Source organism: Ornithorhynchus anatinus, chromosome 7 (genome assembly GCF_004115215.2).
Source record: "Ornithorhynchus anatinus isolate Pmale09 chromosome 7, mOrnAna1.pri.v4, whole genome shotgun sequence".
In the NCBI taxonomy this organism is placed as follows: domain Eukaryota; kingdom Metazoa; phylum Chordata; class Mammalia; order Monotremata; family Ornithorhynchidae; genus Ornithorhynchus; species Ornithorhynchus anatinus.
This window is the reverse complement of record NC_041734.1, coordinates 67312264-67334672: the sequence shown is the minus strand read 5'-3', so window position 1 is coordinate 67334672 and position 22409 is coordinate 67312264. Positions and strand designations below refer to the sequence as shown.

The following is a 22409-nucleotide window of genomic DNA, read 5'->3' as shown; positions in this document are numbered from 1 at the left end:
ATAGTAAGCACTTAACAATCACCACAATTATTATTATTACTATTGTTTTCTTTAATGTTGGGGTTCTGGGAGAATGCACACACACCATCCCCCACCCCAGGTTTTAGGAGCTGAGTGTATCCACAAGACCGGTCAGTAATTGACTCATTCATTCAATGATATTTATTGAGCTCTTGCTGTGTGCAAAGCACTGTACAATATAGCAAGAAACAGACACATTCCCTGCCCACAGTGAGCTCACAGTTTAGAGGGGGAGACAGACATTAATATACATAAACAAATAAATAAAGGATATGTACATAAGTGTAAACCTGAAGGGAATGTTTAGTGTTGGGCAAAAAGGTAGTAGAAAGAGTGAGGAAAAGGATTCTTTAGAAAGTGAAACCCAGTGAAGTCTCCAAACTCTATCAGCGAATGCATAAAATGAGAAAAAAAAAAGTGTTATGAAACACGTTCAGTTCAGGTCAAATATTCTACCAATTGAAGGAGAAGGTGAAATTTGGGGGTTTGGGAGACTTCCTCCTCCTTGTGGTGTTTGTTAAGTGCTTACTGTCACCAGACACTGTTCCAAGTGAAACTGAGTAAAGGCTCCAAAATCTATCAGGGAATGTATAAAATGAGAAAAAAAACCAAAAACGTGTTACGGAAAATGTTTAGTTCAGGTCAAATGTTCTACCAATTGAAGGAGAAGGTGAAATTTGGGGGTTTGGGGAGGGTTTCCAATTAGGCTCAGATCCCGCCTCCACCCCTCCAGGCCGTTCTCCAGGGGGATAAGCTCCCCTTCAGAGGGCACAGCTGAGGTTGAGCTGTGAGCTCTGCCCCTCCAAGAAGCCTTCCCTGACTAAGACCCCCTTTCCTCTTCTCCCACTCCCTTCTGCGTCACCCTGACTTGCTCCCTACGTTCTTCCCCGCTTCCAGCCCCACAGCACTTATCTACATATCTGCAATTTATTTATTTATATTATTTCTTCATTCAACCGTATTTATTGAGTGCTTACTGTGTGCAGATCACTGTCTATCCCCTCCCCTCATCTAGACTGTAAACTCGTGTGGGCAGGGACTGTCTATTGATATAGTGTACTCTTCTAAGCACTTAGTTCAATAAGCGCTCAATAAATATGACTGAATGACTGAATGAATGAATCCCTACCATCCCCGACCTTTGATTAGCGAGATCGGCAGGGCTTAGATGCAGGACTCTGCCAGTTATGCTTCTGCTGAGGTAAAACAACAGGTGCCTGCCAGACCCATGCGGAGCTCAGCCAGGTTTGCTCAAAAAAATGAGCTTTCTTATTTGGGAGGTGAGATTTTAAAAATAATAGCCGGGTTCAATTTTCAGCCAGAGGCATCCACGCTTGGGAGGTCTACCCTTGAAGAGCCAGGCCTCTGCTACAACAAGGAAAGGGAAAGTAGAGTCTATTAACTAGATTTCACTTAAGAAAATCCACTTTGTCCTTGTTAGGGAGTAGCAGGGGCTTTTTTTCGGGCTGGATTAACTGGATAATTACCACAATGATGGTATTTATTAACGCTTATGCTATACCAAGAACTGTGCCGATGAACACTGGGATGGAGAGAGCATAATCCGACCGCACGTTGTCCTGTCTCACGTGGGGCTCGTGATCTAAGAGATAATGGGGTGCAGATCTCTTTATCCCCATTTTACTGAAATTGAGGCACAATCAAGCAATCGGGGTTATTTACTGAGTGCTTCCATTGTGCAGAACACTGTAATAACTGCTTGGGAGAGTACAACATGGGGGACAAGAGCCTAAGTGGCTTAGCCAGGGTTACCAGCAGGCTAATGGTAATCCTGGGATTCGAACCCAGGACTCCTGTTCCCCAGTCCCGTGCTCCTCCCACTAGGCCACGCAGCCATGGACCTGGCTCTTGATTGGGACTGTGCAGGAGAGAATAGGTCTGCCCTCAAAGATCAGTCGAGAGTATTTTTTGTGTAGCTACTATTTGCAGAGCACTGTAATAACAATAATAATAATAATAATAATGCTGGTATTTGTTAAGCGCTTACTATGTACAAAGCACTGTTCTAAGCACTGGGGTGGTTACAAGGTGATCAGGTTGTCCCACATGGAGCTCCCAGTCTTAATCCCCATTTTAGAGATGAGGTAACTGAAGCACAGAGAAGCCAAGTGACCTGCCCAAAGTCACACAGCAGACAAGTGGCAGAGCTGGGATTAGAACCCCTGACCTCTGACTCCCAAACCCGGGCACTTGGGAGAATACAATAGAGTCAGGAGTTAGGATCCCTGCCTTCAAGGACATTATGATGAAATAAAGTCACCCCAACAAGGAGCTATAAATACTCTCTTCCCTTTCTTTATTTCTTTAAGGAGAATGGGCCGTAAGCTCGTTTTGGGCAGGAAATGTGTCTACCAACTCTGTTGTACTCTCCCAAGTGCTTAGTACAGTGCTCTGCACACAGTAAGGGCTCAATATGTATGATTGATAGACCGATGGGCTAGCCATCTGCTGAGGGGCCTCAGGACAGGCTTCCTGGCGGAGCGAGTCCAGTGAGGAGATCGGCGGCAGGAGGAGAGAGGGAGGGATGCTTAGGGAAAAAGCAATTTGCAGTATTTGTTAAGTGTTTTCTGCGTGCCGGGCACTGAGCTGAGCCCCGGGTGGAGACAAGAAAACCAGGTGGGACAGTCCTTACCCCACGTGGGGCTCACAGTTTTAATCCCAATTTCACAGATGAGGTAACTGAGGCCCAGAAAAGCTGAATGACTTGCCCAAAGTCACACAGCAGACAAGTGGCGGAGTCGGGATTAGGTCCTTCAGACTCCCAAGCCCATGCTCTATCCACTAGACCATGTTGTTTTTACCAAACAAATAAGTTAGTCTCCGAGCAACCCAAAATTGGTCCTAACCAGCCAGAGAAAGAATAATAGTGAAAGTGTAGTTAAACGGATTGCGAGGCCTGGAACTAATAAGACCACGCAGAGAGAAATGCAAATATTTGACCGAATGGTCAACAAATTGGGCTCTGAAAATACTCCTAATCTGAGGAGGAGATGGCACCGTGACCAGCAGTTTCACTGATATCCTGGGGATCTTTTTCAGTCAATATAATCTTGGGAGCGTCAACAAAAAAAATGTCTAAAAATGTGATAGATCTGGCTCCTGGGTTGTCTTACTCAGAAAGCAATAAAGAGAAGAGAAATGTCACTCAAACCCCGGTCCCTATTTTCCCAGAAGGAAAGAGGTTTTCTCTATGGGGTCAGCCCTCAGCTGAAAATGCCCATTCTAGTGACAATGGTGTATCTACTTTCATCGACTTGCAAGTTAAGAGCAGGACACACCTGAGGTCACCCATTAGAATGGAAACTCCTTTTGGGAAGAGAACATGTCTCTTCTTTCTACTGTACTTTTGTACAGTGTATCACACCCCGGGGAGGCTCAAAAATAAACACCTTTTTTAAAAAAATGATATTTGGTAAATGCTTACCGTGTGCCACGCACTGTACTAAGCAGCGGGGTGTATACCAGTGAAGCAGTGTGGCTTAGTGGAAAGAGCCCGGGCTTGGGAGTCAGAGGACGTGAGTTCTAATCCCGGCTCCACCATTTGTCTGCTGTGTGACCTTGGGCAAGGCACTTCACTGTGCCTCAGTTACCTCATCTGTAAAATAGGGATTAAGACTGTGAGCCCCACGTGGGACAACGTGATGACCTGCAGCGTGGCTCAGTGGAAAGAGCTCGGTCTTGGGAGTCATAGGTCATGGGTTCGAATCCCGGCTCTGCCACTTGTCAGCTGTGTGACCGTGGGCAAGTCATTTCACTTCTCTGGGCCTCAGTGACCTCACCTGTAAAGTGCGGATTAAAAGTGTGTGAGCCCCACGTGGGACAACCTGATTACCCCGTATCTCCCCCAGCGCTTAGAACAGTGCTCGGCACATAGTAAGCACTTAACAAATACCGACATTATTATTATTACCCCAGCGCTTAGAACAGTGTACTTAGTAAGTGCCTATTATTATTATTATTATTATTATTACCAGGTAATCAGGTTGAACACAGTCCATGTCCCTCAAGGGGCTCACAGTTTTAATCCCCATTTTAGAGATGAGATAACTGAGGCAGAGAGAAGGGAAGTGGCTTGACCAAGTCACACAGCAGACTTGTGGCAGAGCCAGGATTAGAACCCAGGTTCTCTGACGCCCAAGCCCATGTTCCTTCCACGAAGCCACATTGCTCCCCTCACAACCTCCACTGCAATGTGTCCTTCACAGTTTGAGGCACATTCACCCTGATGCTTTATTTTTCAAGGAACTTGCATGTCCCGGGGGGAGAGGACTCATTTTATCTGAGCAGTGTGATCTACTTGAAAGAGCACGGACCTGGGAGTCAGAGGGCCAGGGTTCTAATCCCGGCTCGGCCGCTTGTCTGCTGGGTGGTCTTGGACAAGTCACTTCACTTCTCTATGCCTCGGTTCCCTCATCTGTGGAATGGAGATTCAACGCCAGGTTCAGGGACCGCGTATGATCAGATTCACTTATATCTGTCCCAAGCTTGGAACAGCGCTTGACACATAATAAGCACTTAACAAATACTGTAATCATCATTATTATTATTATACTACTATTATTAGTATCATCTGATAGTCTCCGTCCCTGCCCCAGGACAGGTCAGATGACCTTGAGACAACAGAGATCTGCCATTTCCCCACAGAGTCTGTCTGCCTCTAAGCAGAGATTGGAGATTTACCGTTAGGCCCAGTTGGTTAACAGCTCTAGTGGATTCATATTGCAGAAGCCAGTAAGGTAAATGAACTCATAAATTTAAAAATAAATCCATGATGGAATACTCAGTGAGACCAGGCCCGTTCTACAGCTAAATAGCTCCCCCAAATTGCCGAGACGCTTTGGGGATGTTCTGCATATCTGTAAATAACTCACTGTCTGTCCCGCTGCCTCTTGGAGGGCTCACCGTGATACCGGGGAGAAGGTTACTTTTCCCAAGTCTCTGCCCCGCCCAGGTTAGGGAGAAACAGACACCCACTCATTACTTGTTCAAACACGCCACAGAATCTGCCCAAACATCATAAGCAGCATGGCCTAGTGGATAGAGCAAGGGCCGGGGAATCAGAAGGACCTGGGTGCTAATCCCGCCCCTGCCACTTACTTGTCTACTGCGTGACTTTGTGCAAATCACTTCACTTCTCTTGCCTCGGTTCCCTCATCTGTAAAATGGAGATAAAGACTGTGAGTCCCGTGAGACGGTGAGCTCCATGTGGGACAGAGACTGTGTCCAACCTGATTACTTTGTAATAATATTAATTATGGTATATTTTAAGGGTTTACTAGCTGCCAGGCACTTTAATAAGTGCTTTGGTGGATGCGAGCAAATTGGGTGGGACTCAGCCCCTGTCCCGCGTGAGGTTCACAGTCTCAATCCCCATTTTACAGATGAGGTAACTGAGGCCCAGCAAAGTGAAGTGACGTACCCAAGATCACCCAGCAGACAAGGAGTGGAGCTGGGATTAGAACCCATGACCTTCTGACTCCCGGGCCCGTGCTTTAACCACTGTGCCATGTTGCTTCTCATGCCTAGCATTTAGAACAGTGTCCGGCACATAGTAAACGCTTAACAAATGCCACAGTTATTCCACCCATCTAGACTCTCAGCTCGTTGTGGGCGAGGAACATGTCTGTTTATTGTTATATTATGCTCTCCCAAGTGCTTAGTACAGTGCTCTGCACACAGTAAGCACTCAATAAATACGATTGATTGAATGAATGAATGAAGGCTGTTAATGAAATGGATCCTCAGAGCGACCAGGATGGCTCGTGTGTTCTGAGGCATGGAGAGATGGGAAAGGGCACCTTTCAGGAGCAAGGCTGGACAAGCTCCCCTGGGGTGCCCTCGGGTCCCCTGGGGACAGCTCCCATCCTGCTGCTCTCACTTCCCCCGCCAGATCAGACCCACCAATATTCCCCCCGTCTTTTTCCTCCTTAACTTCCCCCAAAGGAGTTGAGGACTGCAATCAGCTGGGACCTCCCGATATTTCCATTTCACCTGTGACACCTGGAATTGCGATATTAGCAAATACTAATCGATCCATTAACCGATCCATTTATCGAGCGCTTACTTTGTGCAGAGCGCTGTACTAAGCAATTGGGACAGTAAAGTGTGGCTTAGTGGCAAGAGCGCGGGCTTGGGAGACAGAGGTCGGGGGTTCTAATGCCAACTAGCCACTTGGCAGCGGTGTGACTTTGGGCAAGGCACTTAACTTCTCTGTGACTCAGTTACCTCATCTGTAAAAAGGGAATCGAGACTGTGAGCCCCAGGTGGGACAACCTGATGTCCTTGTATCTACCCCAGTGCTTAGAACAGTGCTTGGCACATAGTAAGTCCCTAGCAAATACCTTTTTTTTTTTTTTACCATACAACAGAGTTAGTAGACCTGTTCCCTGCCCACGATGAACTTACAGTCTAGCTTACAATACCACAGTAGTTCCTATTATGACTGATATTATCATCCTTTCCCCTAGAAACCTGGTATCACATTTGGATTTTCGCCCTTTATTCTCCTCAGCCCCTAAGCACTTACATACATATCTGTAATTTATGTATTTATTTTAATATTTGTCTCCCCCTCTAGACTGTAAGCTCACTCTGGGCTGGGAATGTGTCTACCGGCTCTATTATATTGTACTCTCCCGAGCGCTTAGTACAGAAGCAATGTGGCCTAATGGAAAGAGCATGGGCCCGGGAGTCAGAGGACCTAGGTTGTAATTCTGGCCCCTCCACGTGTCTGCTGTGTGAACTTGGGCAAGTCACTTAACTTCTCTGTGCCTCAGTTACCTCATCTGTAAAATGGAGATTGACTGTGAGCTCCATGTGGGACAGGAACTGTGTCCAATCTGATTACCTTGTATCTACCTCAGTGCTTAGAACAGTGCTTGACACTTTGTAAGTGCTTAACAAATATCATCATCATATTATTATTATTATCGTTATTAAAGTATTTGGAATACAGTAAGCACTTAACAAATACCAGTTATTATTTCAGTGCTCTACACACAGTGAGCACTCAATAAATACCATTGATTGATTAGCAAATACCAATTATTATTGTTACTTCTCATTGTTTATTATTATTATATTATCATTCCTTCCCCTGGCTTTAAAACTGACCCCATGTTACCTTCTCTTTGAGTCTGGATTCCCGAGAGATGTTGAAAGCACCAGACTCCGAGCCTGGAAAACTCCAGTTTTTCACTTCACCCACACAGACCACATAAGACAGTGGACAACGCAGGAGCCGGGGAGGAATGACATATAGCATGACCATTTTGACTTTGAGCATTAGCAGAAGAGCACGTGGTTGAAGGTGACTTTCAGATTCTTCCAAGTCCGTAAATCGGTAACACAAGCTAGGTGATGCTCATACCTGACCCCATGGGCGGGTATGGGGGAGGTTCAGCCTTCACCCCACATTTTAAGACCATGTTACTTTCCCTCTCCATTCTGAAGCTTTGGGATTGCGGCGGAATGCCACCGATAAATCCAGCTCCGGCCAGGATCGGCAGCCCCGTGGGCTCGAAGGTGGCAGAAGACGGTTGAAAAGTCGATTTTTGAGGACTTAAGGGTCGTGGGTGGTTCAGATTTGAGACACTGCGGGGGAAACAAGATTGTGGAAGACCAGAAAGGGGTCCGCTAAAGGCCCGAGCCAATCGGAAATCCATTTTTTAGCTGCATGGTGTATGAGGTCTCCACGAGGGACCACCAGATTGTAAAAATGACCTTCCTCGATCACAAAGGAGGCTTGCACATAGGTTCCTGATTTTCAGCAGCCTGCACCGATGTTTTCCCAGGTCACTCTCCCTGCCAGGAAAGACGGAGCCACCAAACTTTCCGATTCACCCTGTACCTGACGATTACCCTCCCCACGCTTCAAAGCCTTATTGAAGGCCCATCTCCTCCAAAAGGCCTTCCCTGACTAAGCCCTCCTCTCCTCTTCTCCCACTCCCTTCTGCATCGCCCTGACCTGAATCCTTTATTCAGCCCATCTCCCAGTGCCACAGCACTTATGTCTATATCTGTAATTATTTAGAATAGACATTATTCTATTCATGTCCGCCTCCCCCACTAGACTGTAAGCTCATTGTGGGCAGGGAATGTGTCTGTTTATTGTTGAACTGTACTCTCCCAAGCTCTGCACAAAGTGTTCGGTGAATATGAGCGAATGAATGAATGAATGAAAGAAAATGGTGGCCTGGCCTGCTGCCTCAGTGCGTCGCTCTGGGAGTGGCGTCCACAGGGATTGACTGCTGGCTGACTGCTCTCCGCTCGGAGGGCTGATGCTGATGCTGTCACAGCCCTGCAGCAACGGGGTCGGTGAAGCATGCCGAGCATGAATAATAGTAGCATCGTAAGTAAGGACCGCTCTGTCCGGAGGAGGGAGAGCCCCCGGAGCATCCACTAGCTAGCCTGACACCACGGCGGCCCGGAGGACGAGGCCGGCCCGGCTTGGCACTTGGAGCCGCGTGCCTGGCTCGACAGGGGGCTCGTGGCTCTGGCATTTGGAGGTTGGGCTACTGTTGGTTCAGCTGTCGCTTAACTCGGAAAGTATGAGAGAGCAGAGGAGTCTGGGAATACGAGAACATAACGTCCGGGGCAGGTTTCATGTGAAGCATGAAGGCGGGGAGGGACGGAGGAGGGAAAGAAGAGAGGCCACGTCAAAAACTTCCAGGGTTATTTCCTCCGGGCTCCCGAGAGGCCTCCGGGCTCCAGCTGAGATGGGGTCTGGTACAAACTAAGTGCAGCCCGTCCCACCCGTGCTCCTCGTTGAGAAGATGAAGCAGCATGGTCTATTGGATAGCGCACGGACCTGGCAGTCAGAAGGACCTGGGTTCTAATCTCGGATCCACCACCTGTCTGCCGTGTGACCTTGGGCAAGCCACTTCGTTTCTCTGTGCCTCAGTTCCCTAGTCTGGAAAATGAGGGTTAAGACTGTGACCCTCATGGGGGGTTTGGACTGTGTCCAACCTGATTAGCTTGGATCTACCCCAGTGCTTAGAATGGCGTCGGGTACCTAGTAAGTGCTTAACAAATACCGTAAAGGGAACCAAAAAAAAAATTTGGCACCTTCTAAAATCTCTCATCTCCCTGTACTCTATCGCCTGCTAACACCTCACCAGCGCATTTGAGTCGGTGACCACCGGACCCCGCTGCCTGATAGCACTTAGTACCTATCTTTAAACTCTGTTGCTTCTCCTTCCTGCAATTGATTTTGGATCGGTCGCCCCCACTACAATGTAAGCTCCTTCGGGGCAGGGATTGTGTCTATTAACTCTCTTGTGCTCTCCCAAGTGCTTAGTGCAATACTCTGCACAGAGTAAGTGCTCAATAAATAGCACTGATTGTCTGAGCAACCCAGGTAAATCTGCTCCCAAGAGTGTGTCTTGGTTGGTTTCTCCTCAATTCCCGCTTCAAAACCTTATTGAAGGCCCATCTCCTCCAAGAGGCCTTCCCTGACTAAGCCCTCCTTTCCTCTTCTCCCACTCCCTTCTGCATCGCCTTGACTTGCTCCTTTTACTCACGCCCTCTCCCTCAGCACCACTTATATACATATTTGTAATTTTATTTATATTAATGTCTGTCTCCCCCTCTAGACTGAAAACTCCCTGTGGGCGGGGACTGAGTCTGTTATATCGTGTTGTACTCTCTCAAGCACTTGAGTGCTCTACACACAGTAAGCGCTCATTAAATAGGACGGATTGACTGGCTGACCACCCTCTCATCTTTCACAGGGACCATCTCCGTCCATCTGCAGAAGGATAGCAGGGGGCATCTCAGCCTCATCGCCAACCCCCTGAAAGAGAACCGAGGGCCCTACGACGCCGTCTCCCCGGACCCAGCAGTTTCCATATGGCAGAAGCTCAAGCAGACGACCAGCAGTAGCACTGACCACGCTCTCGTCCAGTGGAACCACGGTCAGCTGAAACACACTATCCAGGACAGGTAGGTTGGGTGGGCCGGCACCGAACGGGTCGAGCTTCAGAGCTGTAACTGCTCTGCTCGTTCGTTCATTCATTCAATAGTGTTTATTGAGCACTCACTGCGTGCAGAGCTCTGTACTAAGCTCTCGGGAGAGGACAATATAACAGTAAACAGACACAGTCCCTACCCACAACGAGTTTACAGTCTAGAGGGGGAGACAGACATTAATACAAATAAATCAATTATAGATATGTACATAAGTGCTGCGGGACTGGGAGGGTGGATGAGTAAAGCAGCGTGGCTCAGTGGAAAGAGCACGGGCTTGGGAGTCAGAGGTCATGAGTTCAAGTCCCAGCTCTGCCACTTGTCAGCTGTGTGACTGTGGGCAAGTCACTTCACTTCTCTGTGCCTCAGTTACCTCATCTGTAAAATGGGGATTAACTGTGAGCCTCACGTGGGACGACCCGATTACTCTGTATCTACCCCAGCGCTTAGAACAGTGCACATAGTAAGCGCTTAACAAATACCAACGTTATTATTGTTATTATTATTAAAGGGAGCAAATCAGGGTGCTGCAGAAGGGAGCGGAAGAAGAGGAAAGGAGGGCTTAGTCGGGGAAGGCCCGTTGGAGGAGATGTGCCTTCGTTAAGGCTTTGAAGCGAGGGAGAGTAATTGTCAGATTTAATAATAATAATGTTGGTATTGGTTAAGAGCTTACTATGTGCAGAGCACCGTTCTAAGGGCTGGGGTAGACACAGGGGAATCAGGTTGTCCCACGTGAGGCTCACAGTCTTAATCCCCATAAGGAATAAGGATTAGATGAGGTAACTGAGGCACAGAGAAGTGAAGTGACTTGCCCGCAGTCACACAGCTGACAAGTGGCAGAGTCGGGATTCGAACCCATGATCTCTGACTCCCAAGCCCGGGCTCTTTCCACTGAGCCACGCAGCTTGAGGGAGGGCATTCCAGGCCACAGGCAAGACGGGGGCGAGGGGTCGGCTGCGACATAGACAAGATTGAGGTACAGCGAGAAGGTTGGCATCGGAGGAGCAGAGTGTGTGGGCTGGGTTGTAATGGGAGAGTAGCGAGGTGAGGTAGAAGAGGACAAAGTGATGGCGTACTTTAAAAGTTTTCGTGTGACGCGGAGGTGGATAGGAAACCACTGTAGTTTCTTGAGGAGTGGGGAAGCACGACCTGAACGTTTTTGTAGAAAAATGATCGGGGCAGCAGAATGAAGTATGGACTGGAGTGGGGAGAGACCGGAGGCTGGGGGGTCAGCAAGGATACAGTTATCAACGGGAGATAGGATAAGTGATCGCATTAACGTTGTAGCAGTTTGAACGGAGAGGAAAGGGCGGATTTTAGCGCCGGTGGAAGGTGCTCCTGCCTGAACTCAAAATAATAATAATAATTGCCGTGTTTGTTAAGTGCTTACTAAGTGTCAAGCGTTTGGGTAGATACAACTCGTTCAGATCAGAAACAGTCCCTTGGTCCCAAAACGGAGAAGCAGCGTGGCCTAGTAGTAAAAGCACGGGCCTCAGAGGACTGGGTTCTAAATCCGGCTCCCCCACTTGTCTGCTTTTTGTCCTTGGGCAAGTCCCTTAACTTCTCTGGACCCCAGGAACCTCACCTGTAAAATGAAGATTAAGATTGCGAGCCCCACGTGGGACAGAGACCGTGTCCGGCTTGATTAGCTTGTATCTCCCGCAATGCTTAGTACAGTGCCTCGCACATAGTAGGTGCTTAGCAAGTACCATTTTCCAAAAAGGGGAATCACAGATTAAGGGGGTTGGAGAACAGGCGTTGAATCCCCATTTTACAGAAGAGGCAACTGAGGCTCAAAGAGGTTAAATGGCTCTCCCAAGGTCACCCAGCGGCCAAGTGGCGGGGCCGGGATTACAACCCAGGTCTCCCAACACCCAGTCAAGTGCTCCTTCTCAAGCAGCACAGACTGAATCCAGATGGTTGTCCCGTAGTGCTTGAGGCCCCAAATCCCAGCTGGGATTCCATCTGGGATCACAAACGTAGCCAAGAAAGAGAATAATCTGCCCCACCCCCACCCCCGCTGGCCCTTCATCAGTCCCCTTTTCCAAAATAACCTCTAGTAGACTAGATATTTTCCTAATGTGACATTTCTAGGGTGAGGGATTAAAAAACAATTTGCCTCGACACTTGATGTGTAAGGGTTTTCCTAAGATTGAAATGTACCTAACCGGAATGAGACCAAAAAAAAAAAAATCAGCTAATAGAAATGGAAAAGAAACCTATCTGAGCGAGTGAAAATTTTGGAGAAATAATCTCTTCTTAGACAGGGCATGGAACCAGAGAACAGAGGTGAATGCAGAGTTCGTTGGGTTATTACCCCCTTTTCCTGCAGGGTATGAGTTGAGGGCTTGCCCGCCTAATGCTGGAAGACCTAGAGCTGTGAAACTCTGCAAAAGTCAACTGCCTTTTTCTGGTGGAAAGGATCTTTGAGCATATTTTCCCTTAGAGGAATGAAAATATCTTTCTCCTAGGAACACCAGGAGTTAATTTCCCAAGGGTAAGGGCGGAAAGGGCTGGTATTGCCAATATCCCCATTTTCCCAAGCCGGCCTGGCTTCTGCCACCACAGCTGTTTATAGCATTTTTCTAGAGTACCATCGCCTACTAGGAAACCGCACTGGTATTAATCCTCATCAAGTGAAAAGTGAGTTTGAAAAACCCTCAATCCTGAAAGAGTTAATTTACTTTTGTGAGCTAGTCAGGTATTGAAGAATCACTCATTTTAGTCAACTAAGCCAACCCAATCCAATCTTGTTCCTAGCCATTAATCTCAGTGGTCAGTAAATAACTCACTTTGACTGTGAAGAAGGCAGGACTCCTCCAAGCACTTCTGAGGGCCAAAAGTGGGTTCTGGGTAGAAAACCGGCAAGGTCTCTTCAGGGATGAAATGACTAATGTTGGCTTTCCGAATGGCCAGGGGTGGGCCCGGTCAAGTTCTCCTTGTGATTTTTCTCCTCCAAGAGGTCTTCCCTGACTGAACCCTCATTTCTTCTCCTCCCACTCTCTTCTTCACTCTTGTACTGGAAACGCACCCTTTAGTTACCCCTCCCACGGCATTAATGTCTAGATCTGTTATTTATTTATACTAATGTCTATCTCCCCTTTCAAGACTGTAAGTTCGTTGTGGGCAGAGAACGTGTCTACCAGCTCTGTTATACTGCACTCTTCCGAGCGTTTACTACGGCGCTCCGCACAGAGCGAGCGCTCGATTCAAAAACACCGACTGATTGGGAAGTTAACGGGAGCGAGGCGGCTTTTCCCTGAATGAAACCTCCCAACTGTGCTTCATTCCCCCAGCTGTCCGAGCAAGGCACTGCTGAGAACCGAATTCCACTTCCGCGCAGATGTCGCCTCGTTCAGAGAGGATGCAAACGGGAACCAGGCGGAGAAGAAAAGCTTCAACCCCTGGGGCCTTCACTGCCACAGGGTGCATCTGACCCGCATGTACTCCGAATACCAAGAGAACAAACTGCACCGTATCCTTGCTCGACGTTTTTTTTCCTTGTCCGGAGGGAGGGAGGGAAAAGGACGGCCCGGATGGAACTGCCATGACGAAGCACGACTGGTCCGAAGCATCAGAATAGGTTCAATCGATCAATCGATCGTTTTGCTTTACGGTATTTGTTAGACACTGTTCTATGTGCTGGGATAGGTACGAGTTAATTAGGTTGGACACAGGCCCTTTCCCGCATGGGGCAATCTAAGTAGGAGGGAGAACAGGACAACCGAGGCACGCAAAAGTGACTTGCCCAAGGTCACACAGCAAGTAACTGGCAGAGCCGGGATTAATAATGGGATTAATCGATGGGATTTACTGAGCGCTCACTGTGGTCTAAAAACTTGGGGCGGTAGGACTGAGTCATTAGACCCGTTCCCTGCCGACAAGGAGCTTACAGTCCACAGGGATCGGTAGCTTCTTCGGGCTACCAGGGCTCCATCCCTGGTAGTACAGACTACCCGGAGACTGCTCGATTTTTGCTCAAGCTTCAAAAGCTGCAGGACTGAAGTTAGAGAGCACCTTCTGGTCATTTTCTCTCTTTCCCCTCCTCTCTCACCCCCTCTCCTCCCTCCCCGCGGAGGTCTAAATCCACTGTCCCTCGGTTGAGCTGAAGAAATCGGGCCAGGACGTGACAAATAGGACGAGGAGGAGGAGGAAGTCTTCACTGCCTGGTAAGGCCTCACCAGAGACATCATTATCACCAGCTTGATTGGCATGACGACCTGACAGGGGATCAGGGGGAGACGGCGAATGGGATCGCCCATCCCTTTGGCCCGGAAAACCTGGACCGGGTTGCCTTCCGAATGCCAAAATGTTCACTGCATCTGCGTAGGAGAGTGCCAACCCAGAGCTGGGCATCCAAGAAGGCTCAGAAGGGAAGGCCCTGGCTCTATCGTTACACTCCCGCAGGTTGCCGAGCAATTACAGGCTATTTTACCTAACACGATCAAGGCCACTATTCCCCGAGAAGCTGTCGTGGCCAGATAATGATTCGGGCGAAATGATGATTCCCAAAGCTACCCCAAAGCCAACCCCGACCCACTTCTCTCAACAGATATTCATCCATTTGACCTCTTTAGATTTTATCCCTCCAATCTATATGGGGGCGAAATGAAAATCGTGCCTGATCTACCGAGGACAGGTCTCCTCCGTTTAAAATTTAAACCTCGGGCCAAAGGGGAGGAAAAAGCTTCCTAAATAAATGATCTAATAAGCAGAAGCACAGCAAAGTCAATCGCCTGCATGGCCAATAATGGTGTTCTGCTTGTTCGCCGTGAAAAATGGGAGTTTAAGAATCACTGTTAGGGCAGAGATTTGATCGGGGACTGCAGAGAAGCGGGGGAGACCCTCGCTAATCATGATTACAGTGACGGTAGCACGGGCCTTTGAGTCAGAAGGACCTGGGTTCTAGTCCCAACTCCGCCACTTGTCTGTTGTGTGACCTCGGCTAGGTCACTTAACTTCTCTGTGCCTCAGTTACATCTGTAAAACGGGGATCAAGACCGTGAGCCGCATGTGGGCCGGGGATTGTCCAACTCGATTTGGTTGTATCCACCCCAGTGCTGAATCCAGTGCCTCACATATAGTGAGCCCTTAACGAAGAGCACGTTATTAGGTCTCCTGACTTCCAGTCCTATGCATTTTTCACCCTTGTTTGGGCAGGTGGTACTTCCTTAATTTCCACGCCAGGGTTCTTGTTGCTTGAAAACGTGGTGTCCAAGTACAAATACCCTTGCATTCTGGACCTGAAAATGGGGACGAGGCAGCACGGGGATGATGCCTCCGAGGAGAAGAAAGCACGCCACATAAAGAAGTGTGAACAGAGCACTTCCGCCTCCCTTGGAGTTCGCATCTGTGGAATGCAGGTAGGCCGATGTGGTCCTAGCCCCTCAGGGTCAATCGATCAGTCAGTCGTATTTATTGAGCGCTTATTGGGCGCAGAGCACCGTACTAAGCACTTGGGAGAGTACGACGCAACAATATATCAGGCGTATTTCTTGCCCACAGTGAGCATACATCTAGAGAAGCAGCGTGGCTCAGTGGAAAGAACACGGGCTTGGGAGTCAGAGGTTCAAATCCCGGCTCTGCCACTTGTCAGCTGTGTGACTGTGGGCAAGTCACTTAACTTCTCTGTGCCTCAGTTCCCTCATCTGTAAAATGGGGATTAAGACTGTGAGCCTCATGTGGGGCAAGCTGATTACCCTGTATCTACCCCAGAGCTTAGAACAGTGCTTAGTAAGCGTGGATCAGTGGAAAGATCCTGGGCTTCGGAGTCAGAGGTCATGGGTTCGACTCCCGGCTCTGCCACTTGTCAGCTGTGTGACTGTGGGCAAGTCACTTCACTTCTCTGTGCCTCAGTGACCTCATCTGTAAAATGGGGATTAACTGTGAGCCTCACGTCGGACAACCTGATCACCTTGTATCCCCCAGCGCTTAGACCAGTGCTTTGCATAGAGTAAGCGCTTAACAAATACCACAATTTATTTTTTTTAACAAATACCAACATTATTCTTATTATTAGAGGGGGAGACAGACGTTAATATAAATAAATTACGGATGCGTATACAAGTGCTCTGGGGCTCGATGGGGTGAATACAGGGAGCGAGGCAGGGTGACACAGAGGAAAGGAGGAAAAGAGGAAGGCCTCTTAGAGGAGATGTGCCTCCAATAAGGCTTTGGAGGTGAGGAGAGTCATTGTCGGGAATGAAGAGGGAGGGTGTTCCTGGCCAGAGGCGTGACGTGGGCGGGAGGTTGGCAGTGAGATAGACAAGATCGAGGTAAAGTGAGTAGGTTGGCATTTCAGGACTAAAGGGTAAGGGCTGGGCTGTAGAAAGAGAGTAGCCGGGGAGGTAGGAGGGTTGACTGAATGGAGGGTGCAGCTTCACCCCAGCTCATGCTGCCCACCCATCTATTAGATCTCTCTAAAGATCTCTCTATAGTATATATTATCTATATGCAATATATATTACATCTATATATTATGTATATACATTTATATTACTCTATATCTGTAAATATTGCATCTATAAATAATATATAGTATGTATCTATATTTTATTTGCATATTTATCTATCTACTTAGTTATTAACATTAATATCTGTCTCCCCCTCTAGGCTGTGAGCTCATTGTGAGCAAGAATGTGTCCGTTTGTTGTTATACTGTATTCTTCCCAAATGCTTAGTACAGTGTTTTGCACACAGTAAGCGCTCAATAAATACAATTGAAGGAAGAAGGATTCCTTTAGAGACCCTCCCCTCGCGGCCCCCGGCTTCACACCAGTGGGGATGAGTGCGGCTCAGTCTCTCAAAGGGAAATTCGCATCTTACTTCAGCCTGTCAAGTTGGGTTTCAGACAGAGCTACCGTTCTGGTGCTTGATCGTTCAGTCTGGATCAACACTCGGTGGTATTCATTGAGCGCCTGGGAAAATACAATATGCTGGCAAAAACTCAGAGTTAATGGAAGATTTGCCCAAGTAGACAAAAGGCCATTAGGACCAGCAAGGGTTTAGATTCTGGAAAACCGAAGGAAAAATCCTTAGCTTGACTGGACAACTTGACAAGTGATTTCTGATTCCTCTGAAATCACCAAATCAAAGCCTTCCCTCCACTCCGAATATCTGCTAAATACCACAAGATGGCTTGCCAGATGGATTCTTGTAATAAGACTCCCCTTTAGGTGTGATTTACCCCTTTTGAGAGCCAATTAATCAATCGATTCTGGGAGAGAGGTGTCCATGGAGTCGCTATGGGTTCAGAGACAACTCAGTGTCATAAAACAAGTATTTACCGAGCACCTACCGGGGTACTAAGTGTTTGGGAGAGTGCAGCGGTAGCGATACCGTCTGTGACACTTGTTAAGTGCTTATTTTGTGCCAAGTACTGTGCTAAGTGCTGAGATAGATACGATTCATCAGATCTGATACAATCCTAATCCCACATGGGCCTCACACTCTGAGCAGGAGGGAGAACAGCTATCTTATCCTCACTTTGCAGATGAGGAAACTGAGGCCCAGAGACATAGAGTCGCTTGCCCCAGGTTTCATGGCAGCCATATGACAGAGCTGGGATTAGAACCCAGGTCTCTTCAGACCCAGACCTGTTCTCTTTCCAGTAGGATACTGCTTCTCAAGACATACGCTCCCGGCGAGGCCTAGTGGATAGAGCACAGGCCTGGGAGTTCTGATCCCGGCTCGACTACTTGACTGCTGTGTGACCGTGGGCAAGTCACTCACCTTCTCTGGGTCTCATTTACCTCATCTGTAAAATGGGGATTAAGACTGTGAGCCCCATGTGGGGCAGGGACTGTATCCAACCTGATTCGCTTGTATCTACCCCAGCGCTTAGTACGGTGCCTGGCACATAGCGCCTAACGAACACCACAAGGACCTTACGCTCTAACAGATGAGCAAGTCCAGAAGGATTCACAGCAAGTAAAAGTGGGAGGGAGAACAAAGATGAAGGGGGAAGCAGCACAAACCCACCAGGACTAAACCTGTGTAAATCAAAACTGCCCTCACCTGTACACATGGGCCGAGGACCGGAATAAAATGCCCAAGGGAGAAGGGCTGACATGACTAGGGGAAGAGATGCTATGAATTAACTGGGATAGGCTTCCTGGAGGAGGTGGGATTTTAGGAGGGCTTTAAATAAGGAGAGAGCGGCAGTCTTGGGGGAGGAGAGAATTCCAGTCTGGGGAAACAGCGGGAGCAAGAGGGTCTCTTTTTCTTACTCCAAGGTTTGATCTGGATTTTTACCCTGCGTAACACAAATCTCTTTTCCCCCCCATATCCCTCTGCTCCTCCTCCTCTCCCTTCCCATCCCCTCAGCACTGTACTCATCTGCTCAACTGTATATATTTTCATCACCCTATTTATTTTGTTAATGAAATGTACATCGCCTCGATTCTATTTAGTTGCCATTGTTTTTACGAGACGTTCTTCCCCTCGACTCTATTTATCGCCATCGTTCTCGTCTGTCCGTCTCCCCCTAGACCGTAAGCCCATCGAATGGCAGGGACCGTCTCTATCTGTTGCCGACTTGTTCATTCCAAGCGCTTAGTCCAGTGCTCTGCACATAGTAAGCGCTCATTGAATGAATGAATGAAAAATCTGGGAGCTCTAACCAGCTACTTGCAGGAGAAGGGCAGCCGATTCTTTTTCATTATCTGGAAAGAACCAATCATTTCAGCCACTGGGATACGGCTTATCCTAGGACCTGAAGGAGAACGGGGGAAATAAACTTCAGTGCTCGTTCGCTCTTACAGCCTGTCGGATCAGAGCAGAAGCGGACACCGATTTGGTGGTAAACGTTATAGCTTCCCTTAATTGAAAATGCCATCCCTTGAAGCTAGAGGCTGAGACTGTAAATTTGTTTCACATATGTCCCTTAGAAGTTTTGGCATGTTACTCTCAAATGGCTGAAGGGTGATGATTTGTGGTGTCAACTGAATCTCTCCCTAGACCTCAACTTGTTTAAATTGATCTGATTTATTTAGTAAGCTATACCAGCTACGTACTGTATGTAGGCTGATTTGGCCATCACCAGTCTGCGGAGAATGGGTGCGGCTCTCTCTCTAATGATGGAAGATAAGGGCTGTTTCCTTATTTATTAGCGATTCTTGGTTTCACATGTGCAGGCCTTAGCAGTGGCATGCTGGAAGAAATCTGGGAAGTCATGCCGGTGCCTCCCTCCGCCTGGAGGAAGTGTCCCTGTCGGGCCTTTTAAGAGAAGTCAAAGCCTCAGATGGCAAAAATATGCTTTCGGTTTGCTATTTGCAGCTTTTGGGAGTGTCCTAAAGATTACTATAGGCCTGGCTTCATCTAATTGACACTATGGGTGTTTGAATTGAACGAGTGCCAGAGTGGGGCTTGTACTGGAATCTGCTGGCATTGGATATCTGGGTGTGAGGTCCCTGGCAGAGAAGCCCAGGATTTTTATCCTTTGGGTTATTATTGAGCTCCAGGAGCAAAGGGGTTGTATCGAAAATGATCGGGGACATGCATTTTTTTTCTTTAATGGTACTTGTTAAGCACTTCCTATGTGCCAAGCACTGCACTAAATGCTGGGGTAATAAGAATAATTATGGTACTTGTTAAGCGCTTACTATGTGCCAGGCATGGTACTAAGCACCGGGGTGGATACAAGCAAATCAGATTGGACACAGTCCCTGTCCCTCATAGGGCTAGCAGTCTCAATCCCCATTTTACAGATGAGGTAACTGAGGCTCAGAGAAGTGAAGTGACTTGCCCAAGGCCACACAGCAGACAAGCGGCGGAGCCGGGATTAGAACCCATGACCTGACTCCCAGGCCCGCGCTCTATCCGCTATGCCATGCTGCAAGATAAATATAATTGTGGTATTTGCTAAGCACTTACTTTGTGGCAAGCATTGTACATGCTTGCTAAGGGGTAAATACAAGATATTTAGGTTGGACCCAGTCCCTGTCCCACGTGGGGTTCCTAATCTAAATAGAAGGATTTAATTCCCATTTTACAGATGAGGAAACTGAGGCCCAGAGAAGTGAAGTGACTTGCCCAAGGTCACACAGTAGACAAGTGGCAGAGCCGAAATTAGAACCCAGGTCCTCTGACTCCCAGGCCTAGGCTCTTTCTGATAGGCCACACCGCTAATCAGGTTGGACCCAGTGCCCGTCCGACACGGGCCTCACGGTCGAGGGAGGAAGGAGTAGGATTCGATCCCTCTTTTACAGTCGTTCATTCAATAGTATTTATTGAGCTCTTACTGTGTGCAGAGCACTGTACTAAGCGCTTGGAATGTACAAATCGGTAACAGATAGAGACAGTCCCTGCCCTTTGACGGGCTTACTGTCTCATCGGGGGAGACGGACAGACGAGAACAATGGCAATAAATAGAATCAAAGGGAAGAACATCTCATTAAAGCAATAGCAAATAAATAGAATCAGGGTGATGTACATCTCATTAACAAATAGGGTAATGAAGATATATACAGCTGAGCGGACGAGTACGGTGCGGAGGGGATGGGACGGGAGAGGGGGAGGAGCAGAGGGAAAGGGGGGAGCAGAGGATTTAGCTGCAGAGAGGAGAAGGGGGGGTAGAGGGAGCAGAGGGAAAAGGGGAACTCAGTCAGGGAAGGCCTCTTGGAGGAGGTGAGCTTTAAGTAGGGTTTTGAAGAGGGGAAGAGAATGAGTTTGGCGGACGTGAGGAGGGAGGGCGTTCCGGGACCGCGGGAGGACGTGGGCCGGGGGTCGACGGCGGGATGGGCGAGAACGGGGGACGGTGAGGAGGTGGGCGGCGGAGGAGCGGAGCGTGCGGGGAGAGGCACAGGGGAGTGAAGTGACTTGCCTTGTCAGCTATCGCCCTTTTATGAAAATTCAGGGCGCAAGAACCGAAAACGCGGGGTGCATTTCTTTCTGTCCTCCTTTTGTCACCAGGTTTACCAAGCTGACACGCAGCACTTCCTCTGCAAGGATAAATATTACGGCCGGAAGCTCTCCGTCGACGGGTTCCGACAAGCCCTCTACCAGTTCCTGCACAACGGCACCTGCCTCCAGACGGCCTTCCTGCAACCCATCCTCTCGCAGCTGGAGGAGCTCCTCTCCGTCATCAAGACCCAGAGCTCTTATCGGTTCTACTCCAGCTCCCTCCTCATCATCTACGAAGGGCAGGATCCCCCCGAGAGGACCCCGCGGAGCTGTTTGCCGAAGACAAACTGCACCTCGCCCCGTGCCCCCCGCCAAGTAGACGTGCGCATGATAGACTTCGCTCACACGACCTTCAAGGGCTCCCAGTGCACCAAAACCGCCTACGACGGGCCCGACCCCGGCTACATCTTCGGCCTGGAAAACCTGATCCGGATTCTAAGGGATATCGCGGAAGGCAAATGACCAGGATGAGAAACTGGAACTCTGCTAGGGTGTCGGCACGGCCGAGGGACCCAACGGGAGCTAAATTAGGCTGTGCAACCCCTGTCAGCTTTGGAATCACCACACCCGCCCCGGAGGGAGGATTTCAAAGAGAGCGCGGGCAGCAGCAAAGGGCGGGACGCGATAAATGCCCCCGAAAAGACCCAGCGGGTGCCAAAGTGAGCTGCCGGGGCAGAGTTTAAATGGGATGAGTTGCCAGGTCTCGAGTGGCCAGGGCAGTCGTGCCCGGACCACCCCGGACCCAAACCGAAGGGGCCCATTTCCAAATGTCAACACTCTTGAACCTCAGCATGAGTCCACAACCATTCTGAACCTCGAGTCCTGAGCGGATCGGGCTGATTCTGTCAGTCACGGACGGCACACAGATTCACGCCTTGATCCGGGCGGGGCGGAGACAGGGACGTTTTTGACGTTTGGCTAGACCTTAAGTCTCTTTCTTTTCCTTTTCTGTTTATTTTTTTCTTTTGGAGAGAGGAATGCAGGGAAAACCTGGTGAAATGTTTACAAGACTGGTGGACACAGGTCAATGAAACACCAACGGTTCTAACGAATTCCTTTCTGGGCTGGGCAGAAACCGATTAAGGAATCTTTGACTCAAGACCAGAACTAGGCAAGCAAGAAATTTGTTAATAAAACTGCCCAGGTAACTCTTTTCTTGCTCTATGCGCCTTATTACCCTTCCTGATTGACCATCCAGTTAGATACGAGTGTTTGCAATTCGCGGGTGAATAGAACAGCGAGAGTTAGTTATCCACCCGGGGCAAAGAACGATTTAAGCTGGGCAAGGGATCAAGAAAGGGGATTTCACATATTATATTACCAGGTTCTGGCTTGATTCAACTCCCGCACCACCTTCCCTTCCATAAATTGGGATGCTCTTTCAGCCTATTTTTTTTCCACGGATTTTGTTAAGCCACTTACTATGTGTGTCAAACACTCTCCTAAGCGCCGGGGTAGATACATGTTAATTAGGTCAGACCCTGTCCCTGTCATGCACA

The 22409-nt window shown here is 48.6% G+C and overlaps 1 protein-coding gene across 4 annotated transcripts in view; it reads left to right on the top strand.

The window, feature by feature from the left end:
* Nucleotides 1-22063, top strand: part of IP6K3 (inositol hexakisphosphate kinase 3) — a 51223-nt gene extending 29160 nt beyond the window's left edge. For all 4 annotated transcript variants that reach the window (XM_029069904.2, XM_029069902.2, XM_029069900.2 and 1 more), the window contains 4 exons: nt 9774-9984; nt 13305-13483; nt 15196-15371; nt 20920-22063. In XM_029069904.2, the coding sequence (XP_028925737.1) occupies nt 9774-9984; nt 13305-13483; nt 15196-15371; nt 20920-21372 (1019 nt within the window). In that variant the 3' untranslated portion in view covers nt 21373-22063. The remainder of the gene's footprint in view (nt 1-9773; nt 9985-13304; nt 13484-15195; nt 15372-20919) is intronic.
* Nucleotides 22064-22409: the final 346 nt, after the last annotated feature.